The sequence below is a fragment of the Rhineura floridana genome, chromosome 5, assembly GCF_030035675.1.
Source record: "Rhineura floridana isolate rRhiFlo1 chromosome 5, rRhiFlo1.hap2, whole genome shotgun sequence".
Classification (NCBI taxonomy): domain Eukaryota; kingdom Metazoa; phylum Chordata; class Lepidosauria; order Squamata; family Rhineuridae; genus Rhineura; species Rhineura floridana.
Genome location: NC_084484.1, coordinates 58,359,557 through 58,376,752, shown reverse-complemented (window position 1 = coordinate 58,376,752; position 17,196 = coordinate 58,359,557). Strand labels below are relative to the sequence as shown.

General features: G+C 41.9%; 2 protein-coding genes across 4 annotated transcripts in view; both read left to right on the top strand.

The window, feature by feature from the left end:
* RPL31 (ribosomal protein L31) overlaps positions 1 to 17,196 on the top strand; it is a 277,352-nt gene that overhangs the window by 188,688 nt on the left and 71,468 nt on the right. The gene's annotated exons all lie outside the window — the stretch shown is intronic.
* The window catches only part of NPAS2 (neuronal PAS domain protein 2), a 109,673-nt gene that overhangs the window by 29,382 nt on the left and 63,095 nt on the right, over positions 1 to 17,196 (top strand). For both annotated transcript variants that reach the window (XM_061626847.1, XM_061626846.1), the window contains exons 2-4: positions 3,572 to 3,625; positions 9,431 to 9,579; positions 14,752 to 14,843. In XM_061626847.1, coding sequence (XP_061482831.1) covers positions 3,572 to 3,625; positions 9,431 to 9,579; positions 14,752 to 14,843 — 295 coding nt within the window. The remainder of the gene's footprint in view (positions 1 to 3,571; positions 3,626 to 9,430; positions 9,580 to 14,751; positions 14,844 to 17,196) is intronic.

Sequence of the window (17,196 nt, the reverse complement as noted above, 5' to 3'; positions counted from 1 at the left end):
CAATCCCCCAGTACTAACAGTCTGGGGGATTTCAACAATATATCCGAGAAATTATAAATATGTAATTTATCAAATTCTGGCTGGAATCATGATAGTATTCTAGTTTTCTAATTTTTTTAAAAAAAAATTGAATGCCACTTAAATTAGAGTTATGGTGCTATAGAACTCTTATGACTTCTTTGGGCAAAGAGAAAACAAATACTTTAGGGTGTGTTTCTTAACTCTTCCTTGAAAAACCCTCCTCCTAGTCTTGTTACTAGCCTTTAGATTTTCCTCCCTGCTGGACAATCAAGGAAAATCTTTTTAACTGGGTGTTATATAAAGTGCTAACTAAGCAATTAGGGGGTTGTTGTTTTATGGGGTTTTTAATTGTATATTTGTTTTTGTTTTAACATTGTTGCAAGTCACTTGAAGACCTTTGGATATCAAGGGGCTAATAAATCTAATAAACAACAACAGGAAACTAATTGTGGAAAGCAATTGATTTTTTTTTACTGGTTGCAGGGTTGATTTTTCTGTCCAGAAACCCGGAAAAGGCCTCGTATTGAGCTACACATATTGGGAAAATCAGAAATTAAGCTTAAGTTACAGCGTAGGTGGCCGGCCAGCCAGCCAGCTATCAGTAGTGTACACACCAACATTTCTAATCTTCAAGGCCATTTTCATCCTTTGCCATAAAGTACTGAAGAAAAAAATGACAAAATAGCCACCAGAATGTGAGTATAGTGAGTGCTTTAAAAGAGTAAAGGGTAACTTAGGGTAGCCATTATTTCAGATTGCTTTACATTACCTCTTTATTTCATCCTTTAGCAATAAGACCCAGTCCTGCTTTACTCACTATAATAATTGCAGAATAAACAAACTCTTACGTCTTACTGCAAGCAAGCAAACATGCTTTTTTATTGACGCCTGGATAGAGAACACAATTAAAAATGAAACACCTATACAGTAAAGTCATGCCCACTGGTGTGAATGTAATGTTATGGAATATACTCAGGAAAAGTGAAATATTTCCAATAGTGTGGAAAGACATTTGTAATTGTGCTTTTAGCTTACAACAAATGAGCAATGATTGAATAGTGCCTGTGATTAAGATGGAACAACGTATCTCTAAATTGTGCTATAGGGTGACTCTAGCCTCTCTTTTCAAATATGTGTCAGAAGGACATTGCAAGGAGGTGGGAGACAAATACCTTGATTTTATTCAATAAAGGCAGTTAAGATTCCAGCATTAAAGGATACTGGCAAACACTGCTTCTCTCTCCTGATTGCTCATCCTAATCTACTTTAAGGTAGAAGTTTACAACATTATATAACCTTGATATCTATTAGATCCTGCTTTGTAACTTTTCACTAGGTTGGGGGAGAGTGGTGTAGGGGATGAACTGAGGAGACTCAAAAGACCTTCGCTGATGTGGTTTTAAGGGTTGTAGGAGAAAGAATGGAGGATTATGGTAGTTTGCCCAAGGAGGGGAAGAGAGGAAATAGATTGAATCATTTGATCTTGTTACTTAATCAGGGGTCTAGTCGTCCAGGGTCTCAGGGGGTCTTAGACCTCTTATCTTTTTGGGAGCAGGGTCCCAGCAGGGTCTATATGTCTCCAGCATTCTATGAGCCAATCACCATGAAAGGAGAGTGGGTTGGCTACCATAAAGAGTATTCTAACATGCTTCCTTGTCCTTTCCTGCTGATTGGAGCCAATCAGAGTGAAAGCAGGTGTGTCAGCCGCTGAGAAGACTCTTCTCAGTAGCTAATACTCTCCCATTTCATGCTTATTGGTGCCTGTGGCATTTGTTGTGGGGAAAGAAAATCTCATTCTCAACCCCGCAGCAGAAAAGGATAGGAGGGGGTGAGGCTGTGACTATAATGAAGGGACCCTGTACTTCTATATTTGCCACTACACTACTGTACTTAATTACTATTAATTACAATGAGCCTTATCTCATAATCTTCACAGGGACTGCAGAGAGCTGTTTTTGCATAGGGCAGCCTTTCACAGCTGGTGCTATCCAGATTTGAACTACAACTCCAAATACTACAACTCCATATCCCAAGGAGGATGAGAAGAAGAGAAGGGGGTGGAGATGAACAGAGCTTGGAAAAGTTACTTTTTTGAACTACAACTCCCATCAGCCCAATCCAGTGGCCATGCTGGCTGGGGCTGATGGGAGTTGTAGTTCAAAAAAGTAACTTTTCCAAGCTCTGACATTACAGTGTTTGTCCACTGGAGAAATTCCAAAAGCCACAATAGGTTAATACTTTTATTGGGACTGACCTCTGTGCTGTTTGTTTTTGTACTGGGGTTATTTCTGGTTATAGTTTGGAGTTGTCCTCTTACCTCAAACAAACAATATTTGTGAGAGTCTACATTATTACAAATTATCACACTTATTTTATGACTCCGTGAGTAGTTTTTGAAGGAATGCATTGATGAATATATTAAATAAATATTACCATTCATGAAGTAGGCAACCTTCAACCAACTCCAGTGGACTTCTCATTATAAAATATGAGTAAGATCATGCTTACTCTCTTGAGCAAAAGTACAAGGCCTGGTGTCACCACTTGACATCCTCAGGCACCTGCCTGGGCCCCAGTGCCTCAGCAAGGTCAATCAATGGTGAAGTTTTAACATATAAATGTTTGTGTATAGTAGTGTATAGTAGTGTATAGTAGTGTAAGAGACTGAGCTACTAATCAGGAAAGCCCTGCTTTGAATGTCATATCTGCCATGAACTCACTGGCTGGTCTAGAGCAAGCCTTTCCCTCATTCTCGATTGCTTCATCTACAAAATGATGGATAATAATACTGTTTACCTGTAAGGACTGCAGCTGGATAATACCGTTGAAGCATTTTGAACACTTGAAAGCATTAATAATGATAATGATAATGATAATCCTACTACTGTTTATTACTGAATAGATTGCGCTTGCTGAAAGACTCATTTCTGGCTTGTCTTAGTTTTACCTAGAGAGGCTTAAACCGTTTTTCTTATGGAAGCTTACAATAACAAAATGTGAAGTCTCTACTACAGAAATTGTAGAGAAGAGAATAAATATAACGTTGGGGGAGACATTCAAAACCAAGAGACAATCCAGTTTGCTCTGTATGATCCTCCCATCCGACACCAGGTTTCCTCTGCACTGAATGTGCCCCTGTTGTGTCAAGCACACCGCAATGCTTCACTTCCATTCTTGGTAAGCCAAGACTTTACAACATCTCAACTTGAATTAACCAGGAGCTTGTTACTCTCCAGGGCACACCATGGTGCCCCTTGTATGGCAAGCAGCTTTTGTGTTGGAAGCCTTGGGAAGAAGCGAGCTGCTGAATGCTTCAAGATGCCCATGAGGAGGCCCTCTACACCCTGTTCACTGCAGAGGATTGCACTCCAAATCTTGTTATAACTTGGCCAAAACAAGCAAAAAGAGAATGATGATTCATAGAGCAACTTGCTTAAAATATATTCGGGTGTCATGATGAATAAAGTGAAGCAACAATTATTCTGTTTGAAATATAACCATTATAGAAATTAAAAATATGTGTTAAAGCTATCCTGAATTTTTTCAACAGAAAAAGTTGCTTGGACAATCTAATGGATGAGAATGAAAAAGACAGGGCAAAGAGGTAAGTATTCCCCCTTTCATCTTCTTTTCCCTCATATTCAGAACTATAAACTTTTTAAGAACTTAATTTTATGTTTAACAAAGCTATTTTTTTCTCATTTAACCATGCTAAGGAGAGGAAAAAAAGAAAAGATAGCCTGCCGCAACTTAAAAAACAACTGAATCTCAAAGCACTATTCTGTGCTATTCTTTAAAAATAAAGGGTCACCGGAAGCTCTTCCTGTGTCAAATTCTGCATTTGGTTTTATTTTATTTATTTATTTATTTATTTATTTATTGCCTTTATATATACCAGCCCATAGCCGAAGCTCTCTAGGCGGTTTACAACAATTAAAAACATTAAAAACAAATATACAAATTTTTAAAAAACCACATTTTTGAAAAACAATTTAAAAACACATGCTAAAATGCCTGGGAGAAGAAAATCTTGACCTGGCACCGAAAAGATAAAAGGGTTGGCACCAAGCTCACCTCGTCAAGAACATCATTCCATAATTTGGGGGCCACCACTGAGAAGGCCCTCTCCCTTGTTGCCAGACTCCCAGCTTCCCTCGCAGTAAACCCGGAGGAGGGCCTTGGATGTTCAGCATAGTGTACAGGTGGGTTCATGTTGGGAGAGGCGTTCCATCAGGTATTGTGGTCCCAAGCTGTGTAAGGCTTTATAGGTTAAAACCAGCACCTTGAATCGAGCTTGGAAACATACAGGCAGCCAATGCAAGCGGGCCAGAATCGGTTTTATATGTTCGAACCGTCTGGTCCCTGTTACCAATCTGGCTGCTGCATTTTGCACAAGCTGCAGTTTCTGAACTGTCTTCAGAGGCAGCCCCCCATAGAGTGCATTGCAGTAATCTAACTTGGAGGTTACCAGAGCATGGACAACTAAAGCCAGGTTATGCCTGTTCAGATAGGGGCATAGCTGGGCCACCAACCAGAGTTGGTAGAAGGCACTCCGTGCCATGAGGCTACCTGAGCCTCAAATGACAGAGCTTCGAACCTGCTCCTTCAGGGGGAGTGCAACCCCATCCAGGACAGGTTGGACATCTGCCATCCAGTTAGAAGAACCACCCACTAACAGCATCTCAGTCTTGTCTGGATTGAGCCTCAGTTTATTAGCCCGATGTTGAGCCTCAGCTCTCCCAGAAGGGACAGGAAGGGGGGAGGCATGAGTTTCAGGCGCCTCCGCTGCCAGAAGACACAGAAGACTTGGGAGTTGTTGAGTTTGAGTGAGATCTTGGGGGGGGAAGCGAGCCTGAATTCCAGCCAGTTCCCACGGATGGCATGATCTCTGAGGAGGAGAGCGTGCCGCCCCCAGTTGCTGTTGAGGACCTGTTGGGGGAAGCTCCAGCAAAAGTGCCAACTCCTCCCTTACCAAGCAGTTCCCAGGATGCCACCAGCGTGATGCAGCCCCTTGACCTCGAGTCCATTACTCAGGAGCAGATGTCTTCCAATGAGCCGTTAGAGACACGCCCCCCGTCACCTCGCTCCCGCCGCTGCGAGAAACGGACAGGGCAGAGACAGGACTTGCAAAGGAGTCAGAGATTACGATCGGAAACGTTCCCTACTTAAGCTTGCTGCTTACAGTGGGGAGCTGCTGTGTCAACTTCCTTCATACACCGCAGAGCATGTCTAGAGTGTAGTTAGGGATTTTAGTGAGTTAGTGCAGGTTTTTCTATGAAGCGCAATGCCTTTGATGTATCCATTACTTTAATAAAACGAGATTTAATTGCACCCGTGTCTCAGCCTCGTAGTTCTGGCTCTGGACGGGACACCCTCATCCAGTCCATTGTCACAGCCAGGCACCGGTTCAGCACACTGACAGCCTCGCCTGAAGATGAAAAGGAGAAACAGAGTTGCGTGTCATCAGCATACTGATGGCAACACACTCCAAAACTCCGGATGACCGCATCCAATGGTTTAATGTAGATGTTGGACAGCATGGGGGAGAGAACTGACCCCTGCGGAACCCCATACTAGAGAATCCAGGATGCCAAGCAATGTTCCCCAAGCACCACCTTCTGGAGCCGACCCGCCAAGTAGGAGCGGAACCACCGCAATGCAGTCCCTCCCACTCCCAACTCAGCCAGTCTTCCCAGAAGGATACCATGGTCGATGGTATTGAAAGCCGCTGAGAGATCAAAGAGAATCAACAGAGTCACACTCCCCCTGTCTCTCTCTCAACAGAGGTCATCATACAAGGGCGACCAAGGCTGTTTCCATGCCAAAACCAGTCCTGAAACCCAACTGAAATGGATCCAGATAATCAGTCTCATCCAAGAGTGTCTGGAGCTGGCCTGCCACCACTCTTTCAAGAACCTTGCTCAGGAATGGAACATTTGCCACCGGCCTATCGTTATTAAAATTTTCTGGGTCCAGGGAGGGTCTCTTCAGGAGTGGTCTCACCACCGTCTCTTTCAGGCGGCCAGAGACCACTCCCTCTCACAGAGCCCAGTGGAGGGATACCCCCACTTCATCCTAACCCCCTTCAGCAGCACGGATAAGCACTAGGATTGTTCTGTAGTACACGAAACTAAATAAAATGTCTCTGTTTTTCGGCTGGAGTCTCTGGTGTTTGGGGGGCCCTTCCAGCTCTCCCCTTAATCTCCAGACTCTCAGCTTCAATTTTAAAAAAGTTAAGTTTCTAGGTAGTCTGGTTCCCGAGGTATACACCAAAATGTCAGCCACTACCCCCGCGACTGTTTAATCTATTTAACTGATACGACGCTGAAGTTGGTTCCTAGTTCCCAGTTCCTTATTTGCTTGAAAGTTCAAAACACTAAAAAAGAAGAGTTGACAGCTACAGCAACTTCAAACCAAACCTAATGTGTCTCTGAACCCCAAAATATATGTTGGGGTACCCTGTATGATATATCACTGTGTTAGCTTGTCGCTAAAGGGCGGTCTAAAAGTGCAATAAATAAAATAAATAAAAGAATAACAATACATTTATGCAATCAAAATCTTCAGGCTTCTGATATTATCATAAATACATAATGATATCATAAAATCATAAAAAAGAAGTAACTGGGGGTGCCCACCCCAATATCTACTCTGGGCCAGGACAAATCATACACCCCATGAAAGGGGAGGGTGTCCTCTATGAGATGCCACTTTGTCCCACCTGGCCCAGACAGAAAGGGTAGAGAATCTTCTTACTCTTACTCATTTCTCAGACCTCTTTCTGAAGTGAAGGGTCAGATCTGTAAAGAAGTTTGGAGCAGCCACATTAAAAGATAAGGGCAGGGCATTCCAGGCAGGGGGTTGCCAACCCTGCTTGGATATGGATGTCTTTGCAGAGGATCCCTAGTCAAGCTTTACCAAGAGCACAATCCAAACTATATCTACTCAGAAGTAAGTCCTGTTGCATTCTATGGGGGCTTAGTCCCTTAGTATGTGTGTTTAGAATTGCAGCCTTCAGGGGCATCCATCTTTACTCCTGAATGCTCCCATCTAACATCTCCACAACACTAGGCTCCTTTCTTCCTACAGTGGCCTTCTGGTGACTGGCCTGGCCTGAAGGCACTTAAACCCTTCTTGCCAGAAGCAAGTAGGCTAGATTAAATGTTCCCTATCCAGGCTCCATCTTTTAGCTAAGATGTCTATTTTAATTTCCAATCAGATATTTTTTTTAATTGTACGCTCCAAGCAACTGTGATTGATGCTTAATGTATCATGCTTAATGACATCACTCGGGCCTGCCCTGTGACATCACTCGGGCCCGCCCTGTGACATCACTTGGGCCCACCCCCATGACATCACTCGGGGCCGCCCCTCAAATCTCAGGTTTTGGGATGCTTCTGACCTGGCCATACATCATCATCACGCTTAACATTTGTATAGCACTTTCAAGTTTTCAGAACGCTTCACATGCGTTATCTAACTGTGATCCTTACAACAACCCTGTAAGGTAAATTATCTCACATATTGCAGATATGAGGTGGAGATATTTTAATTGCACAGCCTGAATTTGCCAGTATGTGGCTGAATTTCACCTATAAAATAGTGACAGTCTGGAAGCGCCCTTAGTCTTTCCTCCAATTCCATAGGTAGAGACAAAGCTTTTTGAAAGATCATATAACATTTGAAAAGGGATGCAGATCCAAGCCCTAGGTGGGGGACAAAAGAAGGAAGGGACTGTTGTAGCTTGGAAGGCTTTCAGAACATTGCTTACAGCAACATACAACAACGAAAACACATATATAATAAACAAGCATCTTTCAAGTGGTGCTTCATCTGTTAGGAGGAAAAGCTTTGGGTAAGCTCTTCTACAATGAAGGAAAAGGCATCAGAATGCTATATCAGGTAAAATAACTACATTACATGAGCCAAAAGGCCAGGGGAATGTATGGCATGTGCTCTTAGGGATGTCATGTGTATCATCCTTCTGCCCCACTTAGTACCAAAAGGGTAATGCAGCAATGTAAGGCAAAGTTAAAAGCTAGGGACAAAGAAAATGCTCTCTGTATCAAGGAAACATTAACACATTTCATTTTATGTCTGAAACTGGCACAAGTATCCAGTATTATATGTTGGTACAACAACACTGATAAAGGCACACAAAGGAGAATGTATCATTTCAGGTGCCTGAGGAAGTGTAAAAGCGGTTGTTGAAATGAAAGGCTATAATAACGGTCAGATCTTACTGGCATCTGGAGTTTCACAGCAGCTGTTTGCTAGTAGGCAGACTGTATATGTGGGGTGGGATTGCCAGTTCCTTCCCCGGCCTTTCTTTCTTTTTATTGTTTTATACTGTACTGGTATTTGCATGACAAAAAAGAAATAAAATGGTTTTTGGCAAAAACAAATAAATACATGGAACGGGGCCTTTTCCTGTCCCCTATAGCCATCAAATAAGCTAAAACACACAGTTACAGTTCATCTTACTGGAAGTACTTGTAATGCATGAGAACACACACTATGCACAAAGAATATGGAAAACAGCAGAAACGACACTTTTGAGAAAAGTTTCATGATTTTTCAGGAACTACTTCTAGATAAATTATTCAGAAGCCTGCGTATACAGATGAATTTTTTTGTTTCCTTTGTGTACCTGTCTCTAAAGTACAGATCTCACCTAACTCTCCCAAATTTAAAATGCAGTATGAGGTTTGGTTGCAGGAGTCACTGAAAAGGAAACCCAAGAAATATGTGCACGGAGCCACTTTCATTTAAGCAGCTCTTGTAGCAAGACCCCAAATTGCTTGGAGGATTTTTCTCAGCTGAACACAATGAACTCCAGAGTTTGGGGAAGTTTATAGGGACAGGGACTGAGGGGGGGGAGGTCCAATGAACTGCAGCAAAAAGCCATGCTTTGCTAATAATGAAAAAAAAATGAATGGATGGCAATGTGCGGCCAAGCCAATATGGCAATAATATTATTCATTGTAAATGTTGTGGTATACTGTCCAAACTTAGTTATAGTTTCCTTGTAATACATTTCTTTTTGTGTGGTGTGGTGGTTAAGGTGTTGGAGTACGACCTGGGAGACCAGAGTTCAAATCCCCACAAATCCATGGAGCTCACTGGGTGACCTTGGACCAGTCACTGCCTGTCAGCCTCAGAGGGAGGCAATCGTAAACTACCTCTGAATACCGCTTTCCATGAAAACCCTATTCATAGGGTCACCATAAGTTGGGATCAACTTGAAAGCAGTCCATTTCTATAAGGAAAGAAACAGAGTGGGTATGGGGAACAGCATCACTTTAGAAATCTTGTCTTGTTTATTGTTGTAATAATGAAATATATAACAATATTCTGAACAATGGCACTTTTTTGTGTGTGTCTGTTAACAGTTTTCTCCTATTCATAGGGCATCACGTAACAAGTCCGAAAAGAAGAGGCGCGACCAGTTCAATATTCTTATCAAGGAGCTTAGCTCAATGCTTCCAGGAAACACCCGTAAAATGGACAAAACTACAGTACTTGAAAAAGTAATTGGCTTTCTTCAGAAACACAATGGTAGGTAACAAAATAAAACAACCATACCCACTTATTCATATAGGCATGGTTACTGGGCAGTGTCAGTCTTCTTCAAGCAGTCAAAATTTCAGAAGACTTTTTTCAGAAGACAGGCCTTTTCTGAAATTATGTAGCTTCTCCAAAGATTCTTTCCCAACAGCAGAGTTGCAGGTACCATCAAGCACAGGGCATGCATATTGCAGTCTGTAGGCTGATATGAAATCAGTCAGACCTGGTTTTCATTATTTCAATATCTAGTTAAGGAAGTGTTGCTGTAGGTAACTCCTATGTGTAATGATAAACGATGAATGACAATTCGCTAATGTAGTTGTGATAAATATCTGTGCACAGCAGCTGGAGCAGTTCCATAGAACAGGTCCTGTTAGAGCTCATTCCATATAATGTCACTGAGGGCTTTTTTAGAACAGCCTTTTTGTGCACAATAAATGTGCATTTTTTGCTTATTTGTTGTTATGCTCTTGAAGAGATTCTGCAGTGCAGGAAAATAGTAGCTTACAGGTTTTACTAAAATCATCATCATAATCAGTTTGAAATACCTTTAGGTAATTATATATTTGTACAGTTTATTGAACACATTATTTAACAGACTTCTCATTTACCAGATATAATTTATTGTGCTGTTGTGTCATATCATATGATCGGTTGTCAATCTGTTCACTATATAGAGAAAATTGTCCAGGAAACACCATTCAGCCAGTTCTTTGCTATAAAGCCATAATGTGATTATAAAAGCTTTACCCTTATATTGCAGTCAAAAACCCCTTTGTGCTGGGCTTGGAAGGAAAGTTGGATTGGTGCAGGTGTCCCTTCACCCAGCCCTGCCAGCCTCCTCCAGCCTCCACCCACAGAATGATGCCACTGTTGGAAAGCCCCCCCTCCCCGTGCTTTCTGCCTTGGCCAGTAGAGCAGTAGCTCTGACATTCTGTCACATCCCATCACATCCCAGCTGGGATTTGCATTGTCCTGCTCTTCAAGCAAATACATGTCAGAAATGCAAAAGGCTGCATTACATATTACATAGGAGACAAGTGCATGATTCTAAAGACATGTACATGCAAGCAGGGAACCCAACCAATGTGTGTAGATCTTCTACACACATTTCAAAAACATGTTTGCTTCACTCTTACATTACAGCTTTAGTGTGTGGACTATGTATACACCTCACATATAACATAAGGAGCAGCCAAGTACATCAGGGTCTGATTAATGATTATGTTGATCATAATATACTACCTCTGCTATCCAGTAACTATTAATGAGCTCCCAGAACTCAGTTTGAGTTAGGCTCACCAAGGCTGGATCCTGCAGTATGGGAAATAATAAAGCCGAGAATGATTCTAAGTATTTTAACCCCAGGTTATTTCTTCTCAAAATAAACCTCACCTCATATGTCTTGGATTAAACACAGGTCTCCAGGTGGAAAAACATAGCTACTGGACAGACTTGAGTTTGGGCGTCTCTCCTTTTAATAACTTACCCCTGCAATTTTTCCTTCTCCCTGGAAAGAGAACGGCTCATGTACTGTGCTTCTTTAAGTTCCCCTCATATTAGAATGCGGCAGCTTGTTTCATGAGACAGAAGTGGCAGCTATATTCTTAGTGGGAGGGAAATCTAAATTGCCAGTTAACTGGTCAACATTACAAGCAGAATGGCCATGCTCTGGACACCATAGCAATTTCAGATAAGGATGGGTCTATGTGATTTCTGTTAAATGCATTAAGAGAAGAAAGAGTTTAGTAGGGTTGCCAGGTTGGAAACATCCCAAAACCTGAAAAGTCATGGGGCAGGCCCTAGTGATGTCATGGGGTGGGCCCTAGTGACATCACGGGGCAGGCCCTAGTGACATCATAAAGCATGATACATTAAGTATCAACCACAGTTGCTTGGAGCATACCATTCAAACAAAAAAAGAATGCCTTTCCTGTCCAAAACACCTTCTCTCGACTTCTGTGCAAGAACCCAGTAAATTCTTTGCAAACTTCAAGAGATGGACACCTAGGGATATTGGGAGGGGTGTGTGGAGAGAGAGGGGGGGTTCTCTAAAGGACAGATCTGTCCTGTTTACTTGCTGCCCTGGGCTCCTGCTGGGAGGAAGGGCGGGATATAATAATAATAATAATAATAATAATAATAATAATAATAAATGAACATTAACACTAGCTCCACCAAATAATATACATTAATGAATTATTGCATCTTAGAGGAATACAGGAGCATGAAATATGGTCCATCCAGATAATAAATCCAATCTCTTGCACAAATACCTAGAAGTTCAGATTTGATGAAGATCAAAGTACTGCAGGAATTATTTTAGGTAACTGTGATAATCCTTAGGAGAAATAGTTCTTCCACTATACACACCATGTTGTACATTCCCATTACCCTCTGTTTAAGCCAATAACATTTTTCTAAATCCTGTGATGTTAAAATCTAAAGCTCTCCTATAAAATTTTACTACATTTTATAAATGATATATTATAGATTAATTACAGAACTTCTGAAATATATTTTCCTTATGCTGGAAGCACTAGTAGTCTCATTTAAAAATCCCTCCACTTTTTACATTTTCTAGGTTTATTCACTCTCCCACACATGCTTCTTATTTTAAAATGTGTTGTCCTGGAGTGCTCCAAGCACTAGAGGCCTAAACCCAAGTATGGAACGCATCTCTTCTAGTCTAGCCCCGGAAAGCACACCAGGGCAGTTGTTCCACAAAGCCTACAAACCTATAATAGTTATAGATATGCCATGCATTCATTAGTGCATGGTGTGTACATCACCAGCGGCATCTTAAGGCAAAAGGAGGGGCCGTGTACCTGAGCCTCAGTGTATGAGGTGCAGTCAATAATAATAATAATAATAATAATAATAATAATAATAATAATAATAATAATTATTATTATTATTATTATTATTATTATTATTATTATTATTATTATTATTATTATTTACATTTGTATACCGCCCCACAGCCGAAGCTCTCTGGGCGGTTTACAATAATTAAAAACATTAAAAACAAATATACAAATTTAAAAACACTTTTTTTACAAAAACAATTTTTGTCATATATAACTTAATTTATACCCTGCTTTTCCAACCAGAGATGTCCAAGGGAATAAAAAAGTAGAAAAACAATTCCACTGGGAGGGGGGGAATATAAACTTAGTGGTAGGTCACATGTGTTACACAGAAAAAAGCCTAGGTTCAATCCCTGGCATCTCCAAGTATGATTGGGAAAGACTTCTGTTCAAGAGCTGGGACCAGTCAGTATAGATTATACTGGATAGACCTAGGGCCTGACACAAATAAGACAGACAAAATGCATTTAAAAGATTTTAAAATGCCTTCTGGAACAGAAGTCCTCAAGAGGCAATGAAAAGTGATTAAAGTGGGCATAAGCTGCATCTTTCTGGGAATAGAATCCAAATGAAACCCTCAGTGGTGTCCAACTTGAAAACAAAACTAGTTTGCTGGGTCCTTGGATCTTAATACATCCAATGTAGGGCAGGGCCATATATAGGGCAAAAGCTGGGCAACTTGGAGTGTTGTTATATAAGCAGAAAGTGCCTCCTTTAAGAGTCCCGTTACCACACATTCAGAGTTTTACTAGCCAGAGTAGAAAGTGCATATTCCTATTAACAATAAAGAGGAAAAGTATTAAGCTTTCAAAACAAAGCCTTTTTATTTATAAATTTTACACTTCACCCTTCCTCCCAAAAAGGGAGCTCAAGGTGGCTTCCAACATAAGAAAATATGGGCGGGTAAGTTTTAAAATCTCAACCCGCTTATAAAATTGTGACATCACTTCCAGATGCTTCATAGGAAGTAATTCTTAGGAGTGTTTTGGTTTTATATTTTTGCAGAAAAGCTCCGTCCCTCAGGACAGAGGTACCCTTAAGAGACACAGAGAACCCCCAAGACAAAGGAACTCTGAATAAGCTCAGAGATCCCAAGAACCTGCAGGCACCCTTCCTTCCTGGTCTTCAAAGGTGCCGTCGCGCATGGGCCTCAAGACTGTGTGGAGAGACCCTGAGACATCTTAGGTTTCCCCTCAGGCGCTCTGTCTGGGCCGCCTCTCCCCTCTGCAAAATCCCACCCAGAAAAGGCAATTCATTGACTTCGCTGTTTTAAGACTGCCGGGCGCCGACAGGCCAGGCAAACTGAAAGGAGAAGTGGAGAAACTTGGCGGTGAAGCTAGCAGGGCAGGAGCTTCAGAGCTGCCCGCCATTCCCCCGCTTCACCTACCTTTCTCTCTGTGCATGTGTAGCATGCATGCATGCCACCAACCAAGATGTCGGCAGCTTCAGCCCCTTAGGGAAACCTCGGCCACCATCTTGATTGATGGCAAACCTGCGTGTGCTGCAAAAAACAGCAGAGAGAAAGGTAAGTAGAGCGGGGGAATGGCGGGTGGCTTTGGATCTCCTGCCCTGCAGCCAGCCCTGCTGGGCGGCCATGCACACCATGCCAGAAAACCAGAGATCCAGGGACAGAGGGCATGGTCTGGCCAGGGAGCTGGAAAACACCCCCAAGGCCGGAGACTCCGGCCAAAAGCCAGAGATCTGGTAACCCTAGAGGCGTGGGGAACCTTTTTCAGCCCAAGGGCCGCATTCCCTTCTGGGAAATTTTCTGAAAGCCACATGACAGTGGTGGGTAGGGCCAAAATGGGCTGCGCAACAAATGTAAGTTTTACCTTTATAGAGTAGGCTATGCACCTTTTACATGCTCCTTTATATTCTCCATCCAGGCAACTAAGAGGCATTATCAGAGATCCAGCCAGGCAAAAACAATCAGGGTATGAAGAGGGCTGATGAGAGTTCTGACAGCCAGATAGAGAGGTCTAGAAGGCCACATTCGGCCCCCAGATCTGAGGTTCCCATCATGAGTTAAAGAGTAGGACCCCCATGTCCTTTAATACTGTATGTGCTGGACATTTATAATCAGTTTTTTGTTTCAAGGAAAGGATTTTGCAAATAAACCTTTTTTTTTAGTTCCACGCAGTACTTGCCTGTTGAATTCCAGAAACTCTCATCCATCTAGAACTCTTAACTCTTAACAGAATCTGGGTTCTGATTGTAAAAGGGTTTTAATTTTCTTGTCAGAGTTGTACATTGGATAACTTATTAGATATATAACATGTTTTTATTTGTTTAGAATTCTCAACAGAAACAGAGATTTGTGATACTCAGCAGGAGTGGAAGCCTTCCTTTCTCAGCAATGAAGAATTCACACAGCTGATGTTGGAGGTGAAAAATGCAATTTTTGCAAAGTTGTGAATGTGTGAGTTCCTCCAGAGTAAACTGTGGCTGCGGCTCTGCAAGCTAGATAATTGTAATCTGCAATGCTAGAGGTTGATAGAGCTCTTGGGGGGGCAGTTAAAACCACTTGTCATTTGCATGCAATTGCTTAATACAAATGCTGGGAAGGCAATCAAGGAAACACAAACTCGCCAGGTTGCAAAATTATTTTTAAAATATTTAAAATTTAACAGTTGGAAACCCTGCTAACCAGAAATAAATGGAAATGTGTACTGCTAATAACAGAGGAAGAATTCAGAAGCATCCCACCTGATGAAGCAGAGCTGCGACACTAGCTGTCCAGTAATGACATTGTTGCTGCTTGTTGAGAAAGAGAAGAAGAGGGATGAGGCTGTGGGGAGGTCAGTGTGAGGTGGGCACACCAATGGGAGCAGCAGATTGACCCTGCTGGTGCACCTGCATTATGCTGACCTTCCCGCCACCTGAACCCTCCACTTTTCCTTCCTGGTAAGTGGCACTGACCCTGCTGTCAGGAGGTAATGCTGTAGCTCCATCCCACTTCTGGAAAAATTATAACTTGGACATATTTTCTTGTGCATTGATCTAATCTAGTTACCTTTCAAAAATAACAATTCAAAACTTGGAAAATTATGCCCAGGGCTGGTTCCAAGGGGCGGCCAGGTGGGACACTGACCTGAGGGCCCCTGAGGAGCCCCTCTGCTCCCCTTCCATGATTCGCGGAATGATGGTAATTGCACAGAATCGGTGGAGAAACTTTGCACATACCTGTTTTCAGACGGACCTGTGCAGACATAATTGTTGAAGATTATATTTTAGACCTGTATATCCCCTGACGAAGGCCAAGTCACAGAGTGGCCAAAACGCATTGAGCTTTCATTTTAATAAACCCATTTGGACTTTTATAATACTATTTTTTTTCTCAGCATCTTGGGGTCCTTCCCTCCTTCTCCCTCCTCACTGCAGAACCAGTGCATGAAATTAAATATTTTAATCCTGGTTTGCTTTCCAGAGCCCATGATCCCCGGTGTCTGCCTGACCGTGCCAGGTGCTGATGCTGGGTTTGGTCCATTCCTACTGTCTTTCATCATTACCATACTTATCTTTCAACAATTTGAAGTTCTTATTAGAAACATATTTACTGTGGTTGTCTTTTAGTTATATCCTATCGCATTACAATGGAAGCTTGTTTTGACGCAGCTCGCTGTATTGTGGATTCAGATATACCACAGGCATAACAACGTCCCCCAAGTAAAATACTGTATACAGCCAGTGGCTTTCATTATAATGTAGGGCTATCCTTTGTCCCCTAACCCCCATGTTATAACTAGCTTTCACTGTGTTTTACTATTTTATAATAGTTAGGAACCTGCAGCAAGCTTTTAGTGAATGATGTGTGGTTTTGATACGAAGTACAAATGAATGGATAAAATTGAATGTTCTATCCTTGCATATGTATGTTTTGATAGAAGTGAAGTAAATTTAATTTATTTGAGTTTAAAACTAGATGGTATGCATTTTATAATGGTTTCTCTGCATATTGTTGTTGGTTGCCAAGTTTTAATTGAAGTGCTTTTTTTTTTAAACAGCTGTGTGACAACAGATTTTGTTTTTTCCTGTCAGTACATTTGCTGGGCAGTAAAGGCTTCACCTGCTGAATTTCTGCTTGGCTTGCAGCTGTAATCAGCTTCCTTTTGGATAGATATGGCTGTTTCAGCAGAGTAGTCTTTTCAGAAAAGTGTGCCATCCTTCTGTTGCACAAACTGTTTGCAAACAGAGAAATAAAAATAGAGTCATGTTTGGATACATTGATGAGATTCTTCCATAAAATCCTGATGAGAGCCCATCTGCAAAATGTACAATATATTAAAAATAAACAAATTGTTTACTTAAACAAATCTCCACAGTAACAAGCCCAATACAGCTATCTCTGGACGATTCCTCCTTCTCAAAATTTGCAGAACAATCGAAACTGTAGGCAACCAGTGTAATTTATACCAGGATAAATTACGCTGGTGTAACTGATCCCTATTTCAAACTCCGTTCAGGAGTGGGGCTACTGCTGGTTGTGCTGACCCATGCCTGGCAGAGGGAAAACAAGCCCTGAAAATAGAGTTTGACTTACATCTGCCTTTTTGCCAGTGTAACTTTCACTGAGTTGCTGGGTCACATGACAGAGCTGAACAGATTTTGGAATAGAGGTAATTCACCCCCTGCCCTGTCCTACCCTTCCCCACCCTGCTCCCCTTTTTGGGGACTTATCCCAGCCTTAGCTGAGCTAGCTGAGCCCCAGCTGAGGGCTGCCATTAGTCTAGGATGAGGG